The following is a 20,228-nucleotide window of genomic DNA, read 5'->3' as shown; positions in this document are numbered from 1 at the left end:
CAGTGGTATTCACTGAGAAATGCAAAACAGGAAGCACAATGGCATTCATTGGCTACTGAATTTTATCCCCCACCTATCCCAAGGAGCACAAAAGGACATGGAAAATAATCATTCTACTTGTTACAAAGGTGCCTGTTTTAACAACTGCTTTCATCCATTGTCATATGGCAAAACTCTAAAGGTGTGAGATTCAAAAGTCACCTTTTTTCATCAGACTTTATTTTTAGCTTTAGACTTTGGAAAACCAAAGATGATTTGGGCCACACCAGGGAAAACAAAATTTAAAACTGGGATCTTATTCACCACTGTTTCAACTGGACTTTTGAAATTATCTCTTTCTTTACTGAGATTCTAATTACTATTTCCTTTCATGTTCACTGACCCAGGCAGACCAGTTTACTCTTGATTTGCATGACGTATGATTTGCTTGAGGGCAATATTCATTTTGAGCTTAACTTCCCAACTCTAATGATTTGCATAGTTTTCATAGTAGACACCCAATTGAATTTCATACAAATTAATATTTAAAAAGACATTAATATGTTAAAGAACAGAAATATCTCACAAATAGATGATTTTTGAGATCTATATTTTGCCAAGAAAGAAAAACGACCTAAAAAACTGTCACTGTTGGTAAGTTACTTGAAAAATTCCTGATTTTAGATTGTAAGTAATAAATTATAGTATACAATATCTAAAAACCCCTATACCATGGAAAATTTACAAATGAAGGTCCTGGATAACTCAAAAATATTTACTGAAGTATTAGAAGTACGCAGTGACTCTTAGCAGAAGCTGTGTGACACTTACATGTACACAATAACAAGTATTAGAACAGTGAGCAGGATAAATATACATTTATTCATTGGTTGCTAAATCTAGGCTAACGAGAATCTTCCTTGTTTTTCTTCTGGATCTTTTGAGGCAGAATACTCCAAAAGTTATTTCTGTAGTAAAACCATTTAGTGAGGTCAGGAAAGCATGAAGATACATGTCAGTTTTACGGGGCCACTGGAAATTCTCAGAAACAAAGATGATAACACCTATTGGGTGTAAAACTTGCTATTTAACTTGGGTCCTACTTCAACTGAATCTTGCCCTCTCCAGTAAATTCATATCTCCGTCCTGACAGACACAGTATGAGAAAAGCTTTGCCCTAAATGGGGTCTTTCTGTCCCAAATGATATAATTGGGGCTCTATGCTTGAGCCTTAATCTTTCACAAAACTTCTTTTTAAGCTCAATACTGATGGTAACTCTTCAGATGAGCAGATCACCAATAAGCAATAACTTAAAAATTTTAACTCTGGGGGTGCCTGGGTGGCTCGGTCGGTTAAGCATCTGACTTCAGTTCAGGTCATAATCTCACGGTTCATGAGTTCAAGCCTGCATCAGGCTTGCTGCTGTCAGCACAGAGCCCACTTTGGATCCTCTGTCCACCCCCCTCTTTGTCCCAGCCCCCGCTTACGCTCTCTTCGTGTCTTTTAAAATAAACAAATTAACTTAAAAAAAATTCTAACTCTGATTTAAAGAAAAAAGGATTAATCATTCCACATGTCCATTTTATTTCATGTGTACTTTTTAATCTCACAATGATTTTCATTATGTTGGTTGATCCGAAATTATTATTTTAAAATAAGGAACAGAAATCAATGGCAATACCAGAGGATAGTTTCAAATAATAGCTATATTTCCACCCATAATTCTGCTTTTTTTAGCAATATTAAAAAAAATTCCACCATAATCTCAAATAGACAAAAAATAGTTTTCTATTATGAAAGCTGATTGTTCCATATCTAGTCTCATTCACAGATACACCATTGCAAGCAAAGAAAACAAGACAATGAAGACCACTTGCATGGTCCTTCTAGTATACTACCAGTGGTAAAAATTAGAGAATAAATTAAATGAATTAACAAAAATATTTTTAAGGGTACAGTGCTTATCTTACACAATGATGTGAATAAATGTGCCTTAATAAGATGAGCAAGTATTGATTCATCTAAGGTTATATGATAGTTAAGGAATGTTCCAGACAGATACTTCTTAGCCCTACTATAACGTTCTCAGGCTGATATTTAACATTTGCTTATTTAGCTTGAGAATTCTTTTAGCCCCAATTCAGAATGTACTAAACTTTAGACTTTGTCTCTAGCCCATCAAGGGAGATTAGAGCTTTGGGAACAGTCAGTCCTTGAACCATGGAATCCAGCTCAGAATGAGGGGATGTAAGCAGAGGCATAGGTGGGGCCGCTGAGCATTCAGGCATTCCACACATTCAGGCCTGAGTGGTTACTGTTCCTTTTCCCCTCAAGGGTATCTGGAAAACTTGGTCCTATTCCTTTGGTGCAGGAAATAGGTCCTACACTTCATATTCCTCCTTTATCACGCTTTTTTTTTCTTTTAAGAGAGAGAGAGTGAGCGCGCGTGTGCACGAGAGAGAGAGAGAGAGAGAGAGAGAGAGAGACAGAGACAGAGACAGAGTGAGAGAGACAGTCCAAAGCAGGCCACACTCTGCACAGAGTTGGATGCAGGGCTCGATCCCACATCCCTGGGACCATGACCTGGGCCGAAATCAAGAGTTGGACGCTCAACAGACTGAACCACCCAAACGCCCCTATTCTGCCTTTCTACATGTCCTTGAAAATGGTAAGGCGAAGACAGAAATGCTATTTTAATAACCTCCCACTTAGGGGTACCTGGCTGGCTCAGGTGGCAAAGCAACTCTTGATCTCAGGTTGTGAACTGAGCTCCACACTGGGCCTAGAGCTTACTTAAAAGAAATTAAAAATAATTTCCCACTTTGGGCTCTGCTCTCTTTTCTCTATAATTTTTAAAATTTTTTTCTGTGTTAAAGCTTCTTCTATTTAATGCACCCCACTCCCTTCCCTCCACAGCAGGGTCTCTCTAATTTTGTTCAGTTCTAACAGTGGCCTTGGCCTTGGCCATACTCCAAGTGGAAATGAAGTTACTGAAAATGTCAAGGGGCAAAACATGTTTACTTTCAGTCTGAGTCATCTTTCATGTTTTCCGTCTTCTTAATGCCAAAGTAGAGTTTTCAGAGATTCTTTTATAGAAGCTCAGATTAACCAATTCAAACATATCTTAAATACTCACTGTCAGCTGGTAGATCACGTGTCAGATCATTAATTTCCTCTTCTGAAAGGTTCATCCCCATAGTTTGCAAAGGAGAATCCATTTTATCGACATCAATAATCTCTCCTTGTGAAAAAGTAAAGAATATGGGGAAAACTCACTGATTCCAAAATGTGACCACTCGCATTACTCACAGTGCATTAATGATTATCAGTCTCATGAGGAAAACAAGATTTAATATAGTCTATTCACATATATCAAGGGGGTCAATAAGGATGTTAGACTTCGAATAGAAATCTTCCAGGCGAATGAGCAATTTTCAAATCTTTCACAGCAAATGGTAAAATCAAACTGTGGCTGACAATGAGGGTTTTTTTTTTTTTTTTCCTGAACTCCCAGATTAGATGCCTCAACTCCCGACAAAAATCTATAATCAAGTTCTGTTTCCATTTATGTGGAGGACGATGTTATTCAGACCAACCTTCCTCTGGAAACTGAAATCTTGGATAAAATGTAAAAAGCATCTCCTCAAAAGTACTAAAGAGCTGATAAGAGAGTAAGTTACTAGTGCAAAGTCTCATCAAAAGTAGGAACCTAGGGAGGTAAGCAGAGCCCTGTTGCTGTTTCTGTTCTAATGATACTTGCTCCATCTGGATTTGAACTGTCATGTTGATGACCTCATGGAGTGTGGGTGATTCTGTCCAAGTGCCCAGCAGCAGCAAAGGCAAGTATTCCTTAGGAACATGCTTCCATCCTTAGCCTCAAAGGTTTCTTTCTATAATTTTCCAAGGAAAATAGCTCACGCTCAAAAGAACCAAACACAGAACGAAACAAGTTACCTGAGAGAGAATAAGCAGAAATAACGGGCAGCAGCAACATGCTCATAAAAACTTTAGATTTAGAAGTTATCAGGCACAAATTACAAAACTATTGTGCTTCCTATGTGTAAAGCAATGGAAAACAAGCTAAAAGTATCTGCATCTGCAGGAGATAGGAAACAATACAAAATGACCCAGGATAGCCGAAAAAGAGAAAAAAAAAATGTTTAGAAATGAAAAGAAGGGGGAAAGAGGAGGAAGGAGGGAGGAAGGAAACAAGACAGCTGTATGGGAACATGAAGGGGACCTTGAACCACGTGGAACTCATCCTCTACCCACTAGTGAATCTAGGGCTGTGGGAAAGTCCTTTGGGACAATCCTCGGTTTAGTGCCAAGTAGAGGTGGTGTGTCTTTCCCGAGCTTCCTAGTGGGCAGCTCACGGTGTCTATGGGGCACTCTTACTGGTGCACACCGTGCATATGGCATTGTCTGCACCCATGGAGGCCGGAGCTACAGCCAAGTGGGTACATCACCACGTGGTTAAATCTTGACTCACAATAACGCAGATCTGTATTGAATGTGGAAGATTTTGATGTTAAAGTTGAAAGGCTAGTCAGTATTTCTATACCACAGAAAACAAGAAATAAGGGTGCATGATATGCTTTCATATTTCTTCATTATGTTGGGATTTAAACTTGGCACAACAGTAAACACGTACATGTGATAAGTCCTCTCATAATATAAGTGGTTTTCAAACCCTAAGAAATCAATCTTCTCACCAGGAAATATGTCACACAGCAAGTGGAAAATGAAAGAAAAAAAACCAAGACAAATACACTCCTACTAAAAGTCACACAAAAAAGATGTTTCTATAAAGAACAGCCAGAACTGGGCGGGGTGGACAAGGGAGCGTGTGTGTGTGCGTGTGTGTGTGTGTACAAGGGCTGAGGAGTGAGGGGTTAGATCTACTCATAGCAAAAGATTATAAAGCTGTTATACTCAACACAATTTAGAGCATGAATAAGCAGACCAATAGAACAGAATGGAAATTCTCAAAATAGACAAGTGCACGTGGAAATCAAATATATAGTTAGGATGGCATCTCAAATTCAAGGATGTGGTGACAGACTTTTAAATAAATGATTTGGGACAACTGTAGAGCCGTTTTCAAAAAGATAAACTAGATCTGTATTTCCCGATGGAATGCAATGTGAAATAAACGGTATTACTTATGAAGTATTCTTGTGAAAAAATGTTGAAGATGAAAATAACTAAGCCATCAGAGCTGACTCCTGGTTTATGAGGAATACGGACAACAGAGAAACAAGAGAGATGAGAAAACAGACAAAAACGGGTAAATTTAGTATATGGGAAATTTTTCTTTTTTTAGTATATAGAAATGCTACAAGACAATTGGCAACCCAGTTTCTTAAAAAAAAATCAGTGCCTAAAAAGAAAAGACGAAGAAGGTAGAGGAATAGCTGTAGAGTACATGAGATTTAAGTGTCATAATAGATGCAGTGTGTAAAGCTTGTTTGGTTCTTTATTTGAATAAGCTCACTGTAAAAAATATTTTAAAGAAGGGAAATTTAAAAATAAGCTGTATAATGGTATTGCAGTCATGTAAAAAAATCCATACTTTTAAGAAGATGTATACTGAAGTATATAAGGACTAAATGAAAATTTGCTTTGAAATATTTTAGTCAGAAATATAAAAAATAAATAAGAGGGGAGCCTGGGTGGCTCAGTCAGTTGAGCATTGGGCTTCGGCTCAGGTCAGGATCTCGCGGTTTGTGAATTCAAGCCCCACGTCAGGCTCTGTGCTGACAGCTCAGAGCCTGGAGCCTGCTTTGGATTCTGTGTCTGCTTCTCTCTGCCCCTTCCCCGCTCATGCTCTGTCTCTGTCTGTCTCTCAAAAATGAATAAACGTTAAAATTTAAAAAATAAATAAATAAATAAGAAGCAAGTGAGATGAATCTTCATAACTGTTGAATCTAGGTTCATTCTATTATTCTTTATTCTTTATCATTCATTATATTATTCTTCCTACTTTGTATACATTTGGAAATGCTCATTATAGCCAAAAGGCAGAAAGAACCCAGATGCCCATCAAAGGATGAGTGAATAAACAAAACATATACACATACAACAGAATGTGTTATTAGGCAACAAAAAGGAATGAAATTGTATACCCATGTTCACAGAACATATTCACAATCACTAAAATGTGGAACCAACTCAAGTATCCACTGATGGATGAATGAACATATATACATATAGTAGAATATTATTCAGTCTTAAGAAGGAAGGAAATTTTGACATATGTTACAACCTGGATGAAACATGAGGACATTAGGGTAAGTAAAATAAACTAGTCACGAAAATAGACACTGCATGATTCCACTTATATAAAGTATTTAGATTAGTCAAAACCATACAGACAGAAAGTAGAATGGTGGTTGTCAGGGGCTCGTGGTAGGGGAGAATGGGAAGTGTTTGTTTAATGGATATAGAGGTTTTTTTTTTTAATTTTTTTTAACGTTTATTGATTTTTGAGACAGAGAGAGACAAAGCATGAACAGGGGAGGGGCAGAGAGAGAGGGAGTCACAGAATCTGAAACAGGCTCCAGGCTCTGAGCTGTCAGCACAAAGCCCGACGCGGGGCTCGAACTCACGGACCGTGAGATCATGACCTGAGCCGAAGTCGGACGCCTAACTGACCAAGCCACCCAGGCATCCCTAATGGATACAGAGTTTTAATTTTACAAAATGAAAAGAATTCTGGAGACGGATGGTGGTAGTCATTGCACAAAAAATGTGAAGGTGCTTAATAACACTGAACTGGACACTTAAAAATGGTTAAGGTAATAAACTTTATGTTATGTGCCTTTTACCACCATAAATAAATTGGAAAAAAGGAAGAATCGAATATTGATACATGCTACAATATAGATGAACCTGAAACCATCATACTAAGTGAAAGAAGCTAATCATAAAGACTACATACTATCCCACTTATATGAAATGTCCAGAATAGGTAAATCTATAGGGACAGAAAATAGATTAGTAAGTTGCCTAGGGCTTGTAGGGTGGTGGGGAGAGAATAAAAGGGTGATAGCTAAAGGATATAGGGTTTCCTTTTGGGGTGTTCTGGGTATTCACAAAGTCCTTTGATAAAGCTACTAACTATAATGAAATTGTAATTAGTCCCAATAAAGTAAATGATAACCCAAAAAGGGACATTCAGTGACTCAGACTAGAAGGACCTGGGGTAGAATGGGGAGATGACAAAGAAGAAATTGGAAGAAAATAAGAAGAGAAGTTTCGGTCTCTATCTCTGTATTGTCTATGAAACCATCTTTTTACCATGTCATTGAGAATTGAAGAGACTGCAATAGGTTACAAGGTTCCTTGAGCGGAGCACGTGGGTAGCTCAGTCACTTAAGCATCTGACTCGATTTTGGCTCAGGTCATGATCTCAGGGTTGTGGGATCGAGCTCCACGTTAGGCTGTGGGCTGACAGTGTGGAACCTGCTTGGGGTTCTCTCCCTCCCTCTTTCTCTGCCCCTCTCCCGCATGCTCGGTCTCTCTCTATCCAAATAAATAAATACAAAATAAATAAACAAGCTTCCCTCAGAATACAAGTTCCCAAATACAAACAAAATAGCAGTACTTCTTATAATGTCAGAAGACAATTGATTCCGTGTGGGATAACCATGAGAGCGTCTCGGTACCAAAGAACAGTTGGTATAAGATTACTACAAAGGGTTTATTCAAGTACAAAAGTCAGCAAATATTTGAGGCATCTGTTAATATTGTACTATCACTCGCTAGGATTGCCATTCTTTTTATTTGTTGCTCTCATTTGGGGAAGAAACTCCTTTCATTTATTCTATTCATTAATCAAATATTTATTACATAGCGAATATGTAAAAGATACTTTGCTGGGTCGGGGGAGAAAGATTTACAATGAAGGATCAGGCAGGGTCTCTGACAAAAGAAGCTCACGTTTTATAAAAGGCAAGAGTGGTACTCATTTGTAATACAACTAGTTAAGTCAGAGCGAGGTGAGGAAAGGTCTCTCGGTGTTTTAGCTTATATTACTAGGGTAATAATGATAGTACCACAATTGTAAAAGAGTATAAAAACAGAGTTTTCTCAGCTACTGGAAGAGCCACTGGCATCTTCCTGAGGAATAATTCTTCATTGTGTTGAAAAGCCCGATGAATTGCACAGCGCTGAGTATCCCTGACGCTCAGGGAATATAATGCTAAGAGCATCCACTTTTACAATCACTTGATGACAACAATTTGTAACAACCAGATATTCCCCCAACATATTTCTAAAAGCCCCATGTAGCTGCTTTGGTCAAATACCACAATGAAAACTATGAATTCAGTTTCTGACAAAATCTATGATGTCTGAAGGACAGTCATAGAAGTGTCCTACACAGCACCTGGGTGGCTCAGTTGGTTAAGTGTCTGACTCTTGATCTCAGCTCAGGTCATGATCTCATGGTTCGTGGAATTCAGTCCTGCGTTGGGCTCTGTGCTGACAGTGCAGAGCCTGCTTGGGATTCTCTCTCTCTCCTCGCTCTCTGACCCTCCCCCACTCTCTCTGTCTCTGTCTCTCAAAATAAACTTTAAAAAGAAAGAAGTGTCCTATAAAACTTATAACACACAATATTTGAGTGAGAAAATTGATCTGAAGATATAAATCTGAATATTTTGAGGATATAGGGATGATGGGAGAAAGGAAGTTTTTTCAGAGAGTGTTAAATGAAACAATGAACTACAAACAGAACTTCATTCTGCTCCCTGGAGTTTATAAAAATGAAGAAATAGGACTTTTACATTAGGAATTAATCCCTCCTTAAGATCTGCAAATATCTTCTGAGTGCTTTAGAAATTCTGGTATGCATGTTCACAAGCGCTAACTCCCTTCAAAGACACAGTTATTTCTAAAATCCTCACCATTAAGTAGCAGGTTTTCTGTCAGTTTTTTCTGTTCCTTTTCTGGGGGCTTAATCCTCATTTCCCCCAGAATGCTGTCCAAGTTACTCACATTAACCTTCCCACCTTAGGAAAGCAATAGGGATGGGAAATAAGAAAAATGGAATGTTTCCACAATATTAAAAATGCATTCGTTTCTGTGTATTATTAACTTAATCAGCCCGTGCTAATGATATGAAAAAAGAGAGAAAGTGTAATTTATGTCTTCATATTATCATTTAACATTTTAAATAGGAGTACCAAGACTCATTTGACTTTTCTAATTATCTGGAAAAATTTAATAGGATGGGTAAAACCAGAACCTGTCTCCTTTCACCTTATCTTGGGACAACTTGAGACAGCAAAAGGTGCTAAGGTATATTTTAGCACCTTAGGGCTATTAGACCACAGATCTCATTGCTGCAGACAAGAACAGGAGCCATTCTCATTTTCCTGAACTCCCAGGTCACTTCCACTGAACAATTGCCAGTCCTTCACTTCAATGTCTGCGGTACAGACCTAGATTTGATTTTCCAATTTAAGATTTTTTTTCATCTTATTTCCATGCTCCCTGTCCCCCTGACTCTTCTCTGGCCTTTTGTGGCCTGTGGAAACCTCAGCATTACTTATGATTCACAGTGAAAGAAGTTGTTGATATAATAAACTTAATATAAGTTTTTAGGATAGCATTCATTTCTATTTAGAGATGTGTTCTGTGAGTTTTTAAAATGTCTTCTTAGTGCCAAATTAGTGGCTTTCGAGAGTCTTTCCATCACTTCATACGCCCAAGACTTCCCAAGTGGTTCAATGCTATATTAAATGCTCAGCATTAATTTGTAGATTCTGTCTCATATTTTTAGGTTCCTTTTCTGTAAGATTCAACCTCATGTTTTCCAGAACAGTGATTGTTGTTATATCAACATGATTGTTGATATCAATCATCCTCACCCCTAGGAAACTGAAAGAAATAACACCAAAATGTAGTCACTCTTAAGTGTGACCAAAACTATTAATTCGTGTATAATATACAGTTACAAGTTCTAGCACAAAAAACATAGCTAAATACATTGTTCAAATATTTAAAATATGTTCAATAATAGAGTTAGAGTAAAATATCTTCCTTTGGTCAGTCCATAGAGCAGAAAGCTTTAAAGGTAATCGGTGAGCTTCTCAGTGAAATACACTAGTGGGGATAACAAATTTCATCCTTCCATCCAATAAGCATGATTTTTTTGTTGATGATACCCAGAGAAAAATTTCTTTTTCTGAGTAAATTTCCTTAACCATTACTAATTTTTTTGTTTATTAATCACTTTTCAGACTAGACTTATTTTCTTCTTTGCCACAAATTGTAAACTTTTCAATAAATTATGGAACTCTATCCCCCAGGATAGAACATACATTGTCTGCAAAAGCATGGGCGGATTAAAAGAAGCATAAATATCTTATCAAAATATCTGAAAAGTGGCAAGTATCAAAATTTAACATCTTATGTATATTTTCATCTTTAAAGGCCTTCATTGCACAGCAAAGGAAACCATCAACAAAACAAAAAGGCAACTACTGAATGGGAGAAGATATTTGCAAATGATATATCCAGTAACGGGTTAAAATCCAAAATATGCAAAGAACTCATACGACTGGACACCAAAAAATGACAAATAATCCAATTTAAAAATGGGCAGAGCACATGAATAGACTTTTCCAAAGAAGACATGTAGATGGCCCACAGACACATGAAAAGATGCTCAGCATCACTAATCATCAGGAAAATGCAAATCAAAACCCAATGAGATATCACTTCACACCAATCAGAATGGGTAGTATCAAAAAGATAAATAATAAGTCTTGGTGAAGGTGAGGAGAAAAGGGAGCCCTTGTGCACTATTGGTGGGAATGTAAATTGGTGCAGCCACTCTGGAAAATAGTAGGGAGGTTCCTCCAAAAACTAAAAATAGAAGTACCATATGGTCTAGTAATTCCACTTCTGGGTATTTACAAGAAAAAAATGGAAACGCTAATTTGGCAAGATACTATGCCATTTTGTTTGCTGCAGCATTACTTACAATAGCCAAGATGGGGAAGCAACCTAGGTGTCCATTAACAGATGAATGGATATAAAGAAGATGTGGTACACATACACATAATGGAATACTACTCGGCCGTAAAAAAGAATGAAATCTTGCCATTAATGACAACATGGATGGACCTGGAGGCTATTATGATAAATGAAGTAAGTGAGACAGAGAAATACAAATATCATATAATTTTGCTTACTTGTGGAATCTAAAAAGTAAAACAAACAAACAACAGACTCATAAATAGAGAGAACAGGTGGTTGCCAAAGTAGAGGTGGGTGGAGGATTAGGTGAAATAGAAGATTAAGAGGTGCAAACTTCTAGTTATAAAGAAAATAAGTCAGAGGGATGAAAAGTATAGCATAGGGAACAGAGTCAATAATGTAATAACTATGACAACAGAAGGCAACTACACTTACCATGGTGTTTCATAATGTGTGTAATTGTTGAATCACTATGTTGTACACACGAAACTAATGTTATATGTCAGTTATCCTTTGGTTTAGAATAAATTAATGAAAAAGGCCTCTGTGCCAACCATCAGCCTATCCTGATAGATGTATCAGCTTTAAGAAGCGTACAAATCAAAATCTCACCAAAATTCGTTATTAAGCAACAGAGAAGCCATCATTTCACAAAGTCAGACTTTACATTTCCATACAGTACAAATATACTCTCAATAATTTTTAAAAATATATGAAATGGAGAAAATAAGGCCACTCTTCATTCATTGGCACCTAAGGCAGTTATTGCTGGCCCTCTAACAGGCAGAACCCCTCCCATCCATTTATTCTTTGTAATTTCTCATTTATTTCCATTTCATACTTTTCAATGCCTTCCTTTTCCTCTTCTCATTTTAAAATTTCAGAATCACAGTGTATTCGAGAATAATAGCCAGGATTTCTCAACCATGGTCGCAGGATTTCTGACTAAAGCCACCTCATTCCCAACTAAGAATGAGATGACACCGTTGGTATTTCTTCATAAGAGAAAACAGTCATTACCTTGTAAAAGATTTTTTTGGACAATCTTTTTCACTTAGATATGAAATAGAATTGTTAGAGAAATTCTCATCATCGACTGGCAGATTGTTCACCAACTCTCCCTGTTTCTTATCTTTGAGTTCTATCCCCATGTTTCCTGGAACTTTTTTCATGTCATTGACCTCAACCTCTCCTTCAAAGCAAAAGAAGGGAGACTTCTGGTATTATTGTGAATGATGTCATGATTCCACACAATTAAAAAAAAAAAATTGCCTTTGTAGCATTACAGCTAACTGCTGAATGAAAAGAGACCCAGCCTAAAAAAATAGGCCTTTGGGCCTACAGAGAAGGTTTCTCGTTATTTCTAGCATAATCTCTGAATGATAGGCAGGGCAACAGAGCATGTGATTTGAGTATAAACTTTGCAGTACATTAGAATGATACAGATTGCTGATCTAAATAGTTTTATCAGCACTTTTATTGCTTTGAGATCGCCTCTAACTTTACCAAAACTTTCCTTCACTTTTTACTGTGTTAAACTGGAATTTAGCTTTCCGCCATAAAAGAAGGTATGCTAATTATTGGCAGAGATTTCAGATAATGACTTGGGAAACAACAAAGAGCACTGAAGTTTTATTGCTAAAAGTTCTGATAATCTATTATCTAACTGTAGGCATTCATACATAAACATTTTTATAAGATGTGTAAGACAGATTTTAAAAGTCCATGCAATCATGATGTGGAAAGAGCATTATATTGTAATTTAGTGGAAATAATTTGGTTCTTAGATTTCTAGTAGCATCTTACTCTTAGTTGTTATTCTATTACCTGTTTTGGCTTTTATTCCACCCATTCCATCCATTAAGATACCAACATCAAAGTTCCCATTAGCTGTTAAAAAAAAAAAAAAAAAGACTTAGTTGGGATCCAGAAAATGATAGAGCTTTAGAATGAAAACATAAAGTACCCATACTGTAAAAAAACTTAAGGCAGAGTCCAGTATTTCCACTATTTTATTTGAGTCCATTTTTAATTTTTAATTTCAGCCTTTCTGGCGTTCAATTTGTATTTGCAAAATGGACTCGGAGTCTAGGAAAAACATTTTATGATGCCACACTAGTTCATAAACTCTATAGGACAGTTCATGCTCTCTGTGTTCATCTTTGTTCTGGCAGGGACAAGACTCATGCAGGTACCAAGAGTAAAAGAAGTAAAGGCCATAATTCTCATCTCATGTCTTTTACTAACATACTTTCTCCTCTTCTTTCTAATCACTGCGTCCATTTCAGTATGGCTGCTGACTAATTATTACTCTACCACTGCAGTAATTGCTATTAGTTCTTTATGACTCCAAATAATTATTATTTTTTCTTATTCTTTTCTGCTCTTTTCAGTTGATTCATCTTTCCATACTCATGGATTATTCATTTATCAATTCATACATAAAGGGAGACAGATATAAAGCCTCACTCCAAGGAACCACCAAACAGACCAAATAATGACAGTTCTTTGGCAATAAGGCTTTGAAAGAGCTCCAGTTCCCCTCTGCTCCCTCCAGTGGTTTCCAGGCTACTAGTTTTCACTGCAAATAGAAAATGTTATTTTTCAAGGCTATTATGGAGCTGTGAGACAGAGGATGGGAATAGGGCAAATTAAAATATCACAAAGCTCACTATTCTTACTGAGATTCAGTCTTTTTTCTCTTAAATCCTCCCCAGATTGCAGCAAACCTTTGGTTAATTTCCAGTTCTGAAAATGTTAATTTTGACAATTTTTGCCAGTTTGCTCATTGCTCTTATGGAGGAGAGAGTTTTTCGGTGGCTCTTATTCTGCCTTTTATCTGACATCCCCAAGTGAGTTTCTGAAGCTAAAAATAACCTCTGGCAATTGTTGATAGTCCCACTTAATTATTTTTTCCAGATGTCCCAGGGAAACTTAAAAGCATAAAGAAAATAAGCAAATAAAAAACTAACTATATGTTTTTCATTGGTACACAGTAGTACTTGAAAATTAAGGAATGATTTAATAAAAATATCTTTTGGGGAAAAAAAACTCACCCTATCAGAAGGGTATAAAACCCATGGCAAAGACATAACTAAATCGTATATGAATCAAGTGAAAAAAAAAATTTTTCCAGGTAAGAGGCAGTATTCAGTAAAATGTTTCTAGGTGATATTGCTTGACCTCAGTGGATTGTGCTCAGCTAAATATATTCTTTTTTGGTTTATTTAAAGTGGGGATTACTTTGTGATACATCACACTTCAATCCTAATATTTTATTTAATACATACAATACTGACCTTGAGTCGTGAAGTCTGGTCCAAGGATATGATGATCCATACCTACATAGAAGTAGCAAAAATGTCATTCATATTGGCTGAAACCAAAGCCCTTGTTCCTGTGAAAACTACTAACCTGACTGAGGCCCCAGCAACATTCTCAGCCTCTACTAGAATACTAAGAATTGTGATACACTAGACATTAAGTTCCTTGGGTCAAGGACTATGTCTGTATTTCGTGGTCACTGTATTTCTGGCACTGAGCAGAATACATGATATATAGTGCTCAGTAAATGTTTGTTAAATAAACGAATAAGTATCAACTTTAGATTAATATATTGAGAGAAAAAATAATTCTTATTTCAGCTACATAAGTCCTATAAAAAATGTCAGCTGCAAAACCCAAATTTTCATGAAGGCATAATGATATCTAAATCATTCACCATCAACTGGTACATCTGAAGCATCTGAAGCAACTGGTACATCATTAAGTTCCTCAGCTGTAAGTCTGATTGCCATGTTTTCAAGAATAGAGTCAAGGTCATGGTCATCATCTTGCAACCCAACAAAAGAGAAAGATATGAGGACATTAAAATAAAAATCAAAATATAATATAAATTCCTAATGTATGGTGGTATAATTTCATCATAAAAAAAGAGGCTAAGGACATTTAAATTTTTAAAGAGAAATACTAATGGACTAAAATTATCTATTCATTTATACCCAAAATATCCCACACTGAAGATAAGCTTACATAACACAATACATCAGAATAAGGCTGAGACACCACTCAGGTTAATTTTAGCAGCAAAACTGCAAACATAATAGTTTTTTTTATATAAACATTTATACAAGGAGATTCAGTTTGGTCACTGTATTTCAAGATATACTATCTTAAATTTTTATAGCTGGGCCTAAATTTTATTATTTCTACATCAAAAATCTAGGTAAACCTAAATATTTAGAACACCTTTTAAAAACAAGACAGAAAATTATTTAATCAGTATGAACATATGTGTGTATTAAAACTAATCGTGGAAATATATATGAGAATGGCAGGGGGCAATATTTAATAAGAAAAAAAGCAAAACACAAGAGTTCTCAATCTGACATCTTTATTTGAATCTCACTCACCTTTTACATCTGCACAATTCAGCAAACTAGTCTTATATATTCTTCTACTAGCTGTAGCTGCAAGAAACACATAATTTAGGTCATAGAGAAAACATCTAGACATGCTAAAACAATATCAAATATCCAAGTTCAGAAATATACAGCATAAAATAATTTGCTCCTAAAATTTACCTAGTATCTTCTAGAAATAAAACAAAAAATGTAAACGAAATTCTTAATATGGTAAATCAATTCTTTAGCACCTGAGACAATTATTAATATTTACCAGGCCAAAGAAAAAACACTTCCTTATGTTGTATTTTTTCTGAGTCCACATTTTTACCCCTCTACTAGTAAGTATAGTTCTACATCTCTCCTCGTCCTCCTCTCCAACCCAAGGCATCTCAATGGAAGGAAAAATAACTATCAATATTCCTTAGTCCAAATGGCAAGACTGATGATTGATGAGCCTCTTGATTTAGACATATTTTTAAATGGTAATTTATGTATTCCTAAATATTAAAAATAATTATCTTTAGAATTATGGATATTTTTAACTCTAACTTCTAAGTGATCTAGAATAAACATGGAGATTTGGATTATAAAAAATTTTTAGGCTATAATTCTAATTCCCTCAAGATTCTACCTGATACTTGCAATGGCTGAACAACTCCCTGGATGACTATATTAACTCTCTTGAAGACTATTCTGATATTTGAAATGCCCACCATTAATTGGAAGTAATTCCTTTAGCTCCGAATGCTCTGGTGAGGACTCTATCCCCATATTTTGCAAGACATTTTCCAGGTCACTGAGGTCAACTTCTCCTCCTGCAGAACAAAAGAAGTAGAGAAAGATGACATTTTAAAAAATAGCATAATTTCCAATTATTAAAGAGAAATAAAGCATAATGATACCTGCTAAAAAATAAGCAGTCAGTTACAGACACAAAATGAACAGTGTTTCTTTAACACTGGTAAAAGAGATGCTCCCATAATAATGGTTATAAAGTAATATTTCACAATTGAATAAGGTTCATATAATTTAAAAATTATTAGAATAATAAAGATGATCGGTACAAATAATATAGGGTATGGAAATTAAGCTAGAAATCAATAGCAAAAGCTACTAGGAAACTCCCCTAACTTTGGAAACTAAAGAATGTCTCTCTAAATAAATCATGTGTCAAAAAAATAAACCATACTGGAAGTTAGAATATTTTGAATTGAGTAAAAATAATAATATTACATATTAAAACTTGTAGGATATGGTAAGGTTGTGCTGAGGGAAATTCACAGCCTTAAATGCATGTAATAGAAAAGATGAAAAGATCAATAACCCAAGGTTCTATCTTAAAAAGTTAGGAAAGAACAGCAACTTAAACCCCTCAAAAGGAGAAGAAAAGTTCTAAGGACAAAAGCAGAAACTACTGAAATGAAAAGCAAACTTTAAATAAAATCAATACAGCCAAATGTTGGGTTTTGGAAAGACCAACAAAAGTGATACATACCTGCACTAAGACTGACAAAGGAAAAAAAGAGAGAAAGCACAAAGAATAAATATTTCTAATGACAAAAAGGACATTACTAAGAATAGCCAAGAAGAGTTTAAAGAAGTAAATAAAATTGGGAGGATTTATGCTTCAGATATCAAGACATATTAAATCTACATTAAAATAGTAGGTATACTGGTGCAAGGACCAGCAAATAGAACAAAGAACAAAGAGAATAAAAAGTGCAAATATAGCAACACATTTATTATCTTTGATTTATGAAAAAGCTAGCCTTACATTAAAGTAGGGAAAGGATCATCTTGTCAATAAATGGTGAATATCCATTTAGAAGCAAAAGGGACCCTTATCCCACATCATATAGAAAAATCAATTGAGTGGATTATAGATCTAAATGTGAAAGGAAAATAATAAAGCTCCCAGAAGATAAAATAGGAGACGTTTTCATGACCGCGGTGTATGGAAGGATTTCTTCAACAGGCTCCCAAACATTCTAACTATAAAAGAAAAAAGGTTGACTAATTCAACTACGTGTCAAAGAGAAACTTTTGTTCATCAGAAGATAAAATACAAGAGGAGACACCACACAGCACTGCCAATGCCCCTGCGGAGAAGCTGAGATCACCACCGAATTTGAAATATTTAAAGTGGATACAAAATTGTTTCAGTAATGCAGACAATTAAGTGTGTTGTTGTGGGTGACGGTGCTGTTGGTAAAACGTGTCTCCTGATATCCTACACAACAAACACATTTCTGAGGATGTACTGACTCTTGGTGACAACTATGCAGTCACCATTATGATCGATAGGGGGCCATACACTCTTGGACTTTCTGATACTGCGGGGCAAGAGGACTATGACAGATTACAACTGCCAAGTTATTCTACAAACGTATTTCAACGTATCTATGAATACATTTCTACAAATGTATTCCAGTCTGTTATTCAGTGATCTCTGCCTCCTCATTCAAAAATGTGAAGGAAATGTGGGTGCCTGAGATAACTTACCACTGTCCCAAGACTCCTTTCTTGCTTGTTGGGACCCAAATTGATCTTAAAGATGACTCCTCTATGATTGAGAAACTAAGAACAAAGAGAAGTCTATCCCTCCAGAGATTGCTGAAATGATGTGAAAAGCTGGCCCATGACCTGAAGGTGGTCAAATATGTGGCGGGTTCTGCACTCACAGAAAGGCCTAAAGAATGTATGTGACGAGGCAATATTGGCTGGCCTGGAGCCTCCAGAACCAAAGGAGAGCTGCTGCTATGAACAACTCTCCAGAGCCCTTTCTGCACTGCTGGTGTCAGCATTGTACTAAAAGCAATGTTAAACTAAAGATGAAAAATTAAAATTCATTTCTGCAATAATGACAAGTGCCTTGCACCTACAAACATGCACTTGTGTGAGACAAGGCCCATAGGTATGATTCCCTTCCCCTTCTCAATATTAGTTAATTCAGTAATTGTGTACTGTCAGAAAGTGATTAGTACTAGGTTTTTACCTTGTTGTTTCAAAAATATTTTTTTTTGTTGTTTAAAAGCAAGGCATGCTTGTGATGACTCTGTAATCGATGAATTTGGGTTGTTAAAGCTACTCCCAGGCTCCATCCACTCTCGAGTTGCAAATATTTATGTACCCAACATGAAAGCAGCCAAATACATAAAGCAACTATTAATAGATATGTAAAGGAAGAAATTGATAGTAATGAACTAACAGTAAAGGACTTTAACATCCCACTTATACCAAATATATAAAGCAACTATTATTCTGGAGAATAATCTGGGAAATCCAGGTTTTTTCTTTTACCTTTATTGGGGGGGGGGGAGGAGAGAGTATGTGGGGCATTTGTTTTTATTTAGTCATGTTTTTTAAATTCATTAGCCACTGGACAGCTCTTAGGGGGAAGAGGATGGACTGACTCCACATTCCATTTCCAAATCAAGTTTAGAACACTTGTCCCCCACCTGGTGCTCTTAGGAAGGAGTATAGTAAACGCCTCATTTAATAACATACTCATAGTTAAAAGTTGCCTTTTCTCTCCACCCATGAGTAGGTCCAGTACTTGATGAAATTCCTGAAAGTAGGGAGAACCTGTCTGGCCCCTCCTCTTTTCTAGGATGTACTCTATATGTGACTGTGACTTTCAGGGAAATTTGCTTGCCATATGCTATTTTTTTGACATTACTTTCTAACTTCTTTCACTGATAAATGAAGAAAAGTGTTTTGGGGGGTATTTTGAAATACATCCAATGGATTGAGTGTGTAATTAAAAAACATTTTTCCCTATCAAAAAAAAAGAAGATAAAATATAAGTGAAAAGTTAAACTATACAGTAAGATATTTATAATTTATATAACCTGCAAGGGACTTGTATCTAGAGTACATTAAAAAAAAAAACAAACAGGTAAAAGATAAATGAGAAATGCAATATGAATTTCTGGGAAAGATGGCAAAGTAGGAGGATCCTAAGCTCATTTGTCTCATGGATACCCCTCGATACACCCGTATCAGTGTAACCAACCCAGAAAACAACCTGAAGACGGTCAGAACAGACCCTCCACAGTTAATTGAAGAGAAGAGGCCACAATGAAAAGAATGGGAGGAATAATGGAGATGTGGTTAGAACCAGACCCCCAGGAAAACCAACCACAAATGTGAGGGATGCCACAAGCACGGAAAAGGGAGAGGAAGAGATCTCCTGCCAGGCACCCCAGACATGGGTGACCTGCACTGTAAAGACAAACCCCCATAATATTTGTCTTTGAAAGACAGAGGGGCTTAACTTTTTTTTTTTTTTAACTTTTACAATCACTGGAGCTTAACACCTAGAATTTTAAAAATCAGTTGGCTTGGCTCTGGGAGAGCTGGAGGGCAAGAGGAAACAGTCTCCATCCTTAAAGAGACAGCATAACAAACAGCCCTGCAGGGATACAGCATAGAAGTGGCAGTTTGAAAAGTGGCTGGGATATTGAGAAAGGAGATTTATTTACTAATCTCAGAACTTCTCCTGGAAGGGCAGGGATTTTTAGGAGACTTCTCTAAGAATAAAAGACCTGGCAGGCACCATTTCTCTCCCCTACCCCCACCCTAATCCAGATACCCAGACAGCTGCAGGAACCAGCTGGAACACTTGCCATGTAGCTTGCTAACACCGCTTCACCCACCCCTGCATTCTCCTGCAGGCTGCCTCCTCCAACCATCCCCACTGGGCAGGAGTCCATCCAAAGCAGCACTAGATGCCTCTCATTTTGTAAGCAGCAGGCAGCTCCAACACTGTCCAGGACCACTCCCAAGTGACTCTTGCCCTGGGAGAGGGAATATAATCACACACATCAGTTTGACTATATTCCCAGCTCTGGGAT

At 36.6% G+C, this 20,228-nt stretch overlaps 2 protein-coding genes across 9 annotated transcripts in view; one reads left to right on the top strand and one right to left on the bottom strand.

The window, feature by feature from the left end:
- Window positions 1-20,228, top strand: part of CDC27 (cell division cycle 27) — an 803,505-nt gene that overhangs the window by 442,629 nt on the left and 340,648 nt on the right. The window lies entirely within an intron of this gene.
- Window positions 15,281-20,228, bottom strand: part of EFCAB13 (EF-hand calcium binding domain 13) — a 168,352-nt gene continuing 163,404 nt past the window's right edge. For 7 of the 8 annotated variants that reach the window (XM_049637549.1, XM_049637548.1, XM_049637547.1 and 4 more), the window contains 2 exons: window positions 16,086-16,187; window positions 15,282-15,435 (listed from right to left, as the gene is read on the bottom strand). In XM_049637549.1, the coding sequence (XP_049493506.1) occupies window positions 15,371-15,435; window positions 16,086-16,187 (167 nt within the window). In that variant the 3' untranslated portion in view covers window positions 15,282-15,370. Of the gene's footprint in view, window positions 15,436-16,085; window positions 16,188-20,228 lie in introns of all 8 variants that reach the window. The other variant, XM_049637554.1, reaches the window with a different exon arrangement.

Source organism: Panthera uncia, chromosome E1 (assembly GCF_023721935.1).
Source record: "Panthera uncia isolate 11264 chromosome E1, Puncia_PCG_1.0, whole genome shotgun sequence".
Lineage (NCBI taxonomy): Eukaryota > Metazoa > Chordata > Mammalia > Carnivora > Felidae > Panthera > Panthera uncia.
Note: the sequence above shows the minus strand (reverse complement) of the source record. Positions and strands in the feature narration are given on the sequence as shown.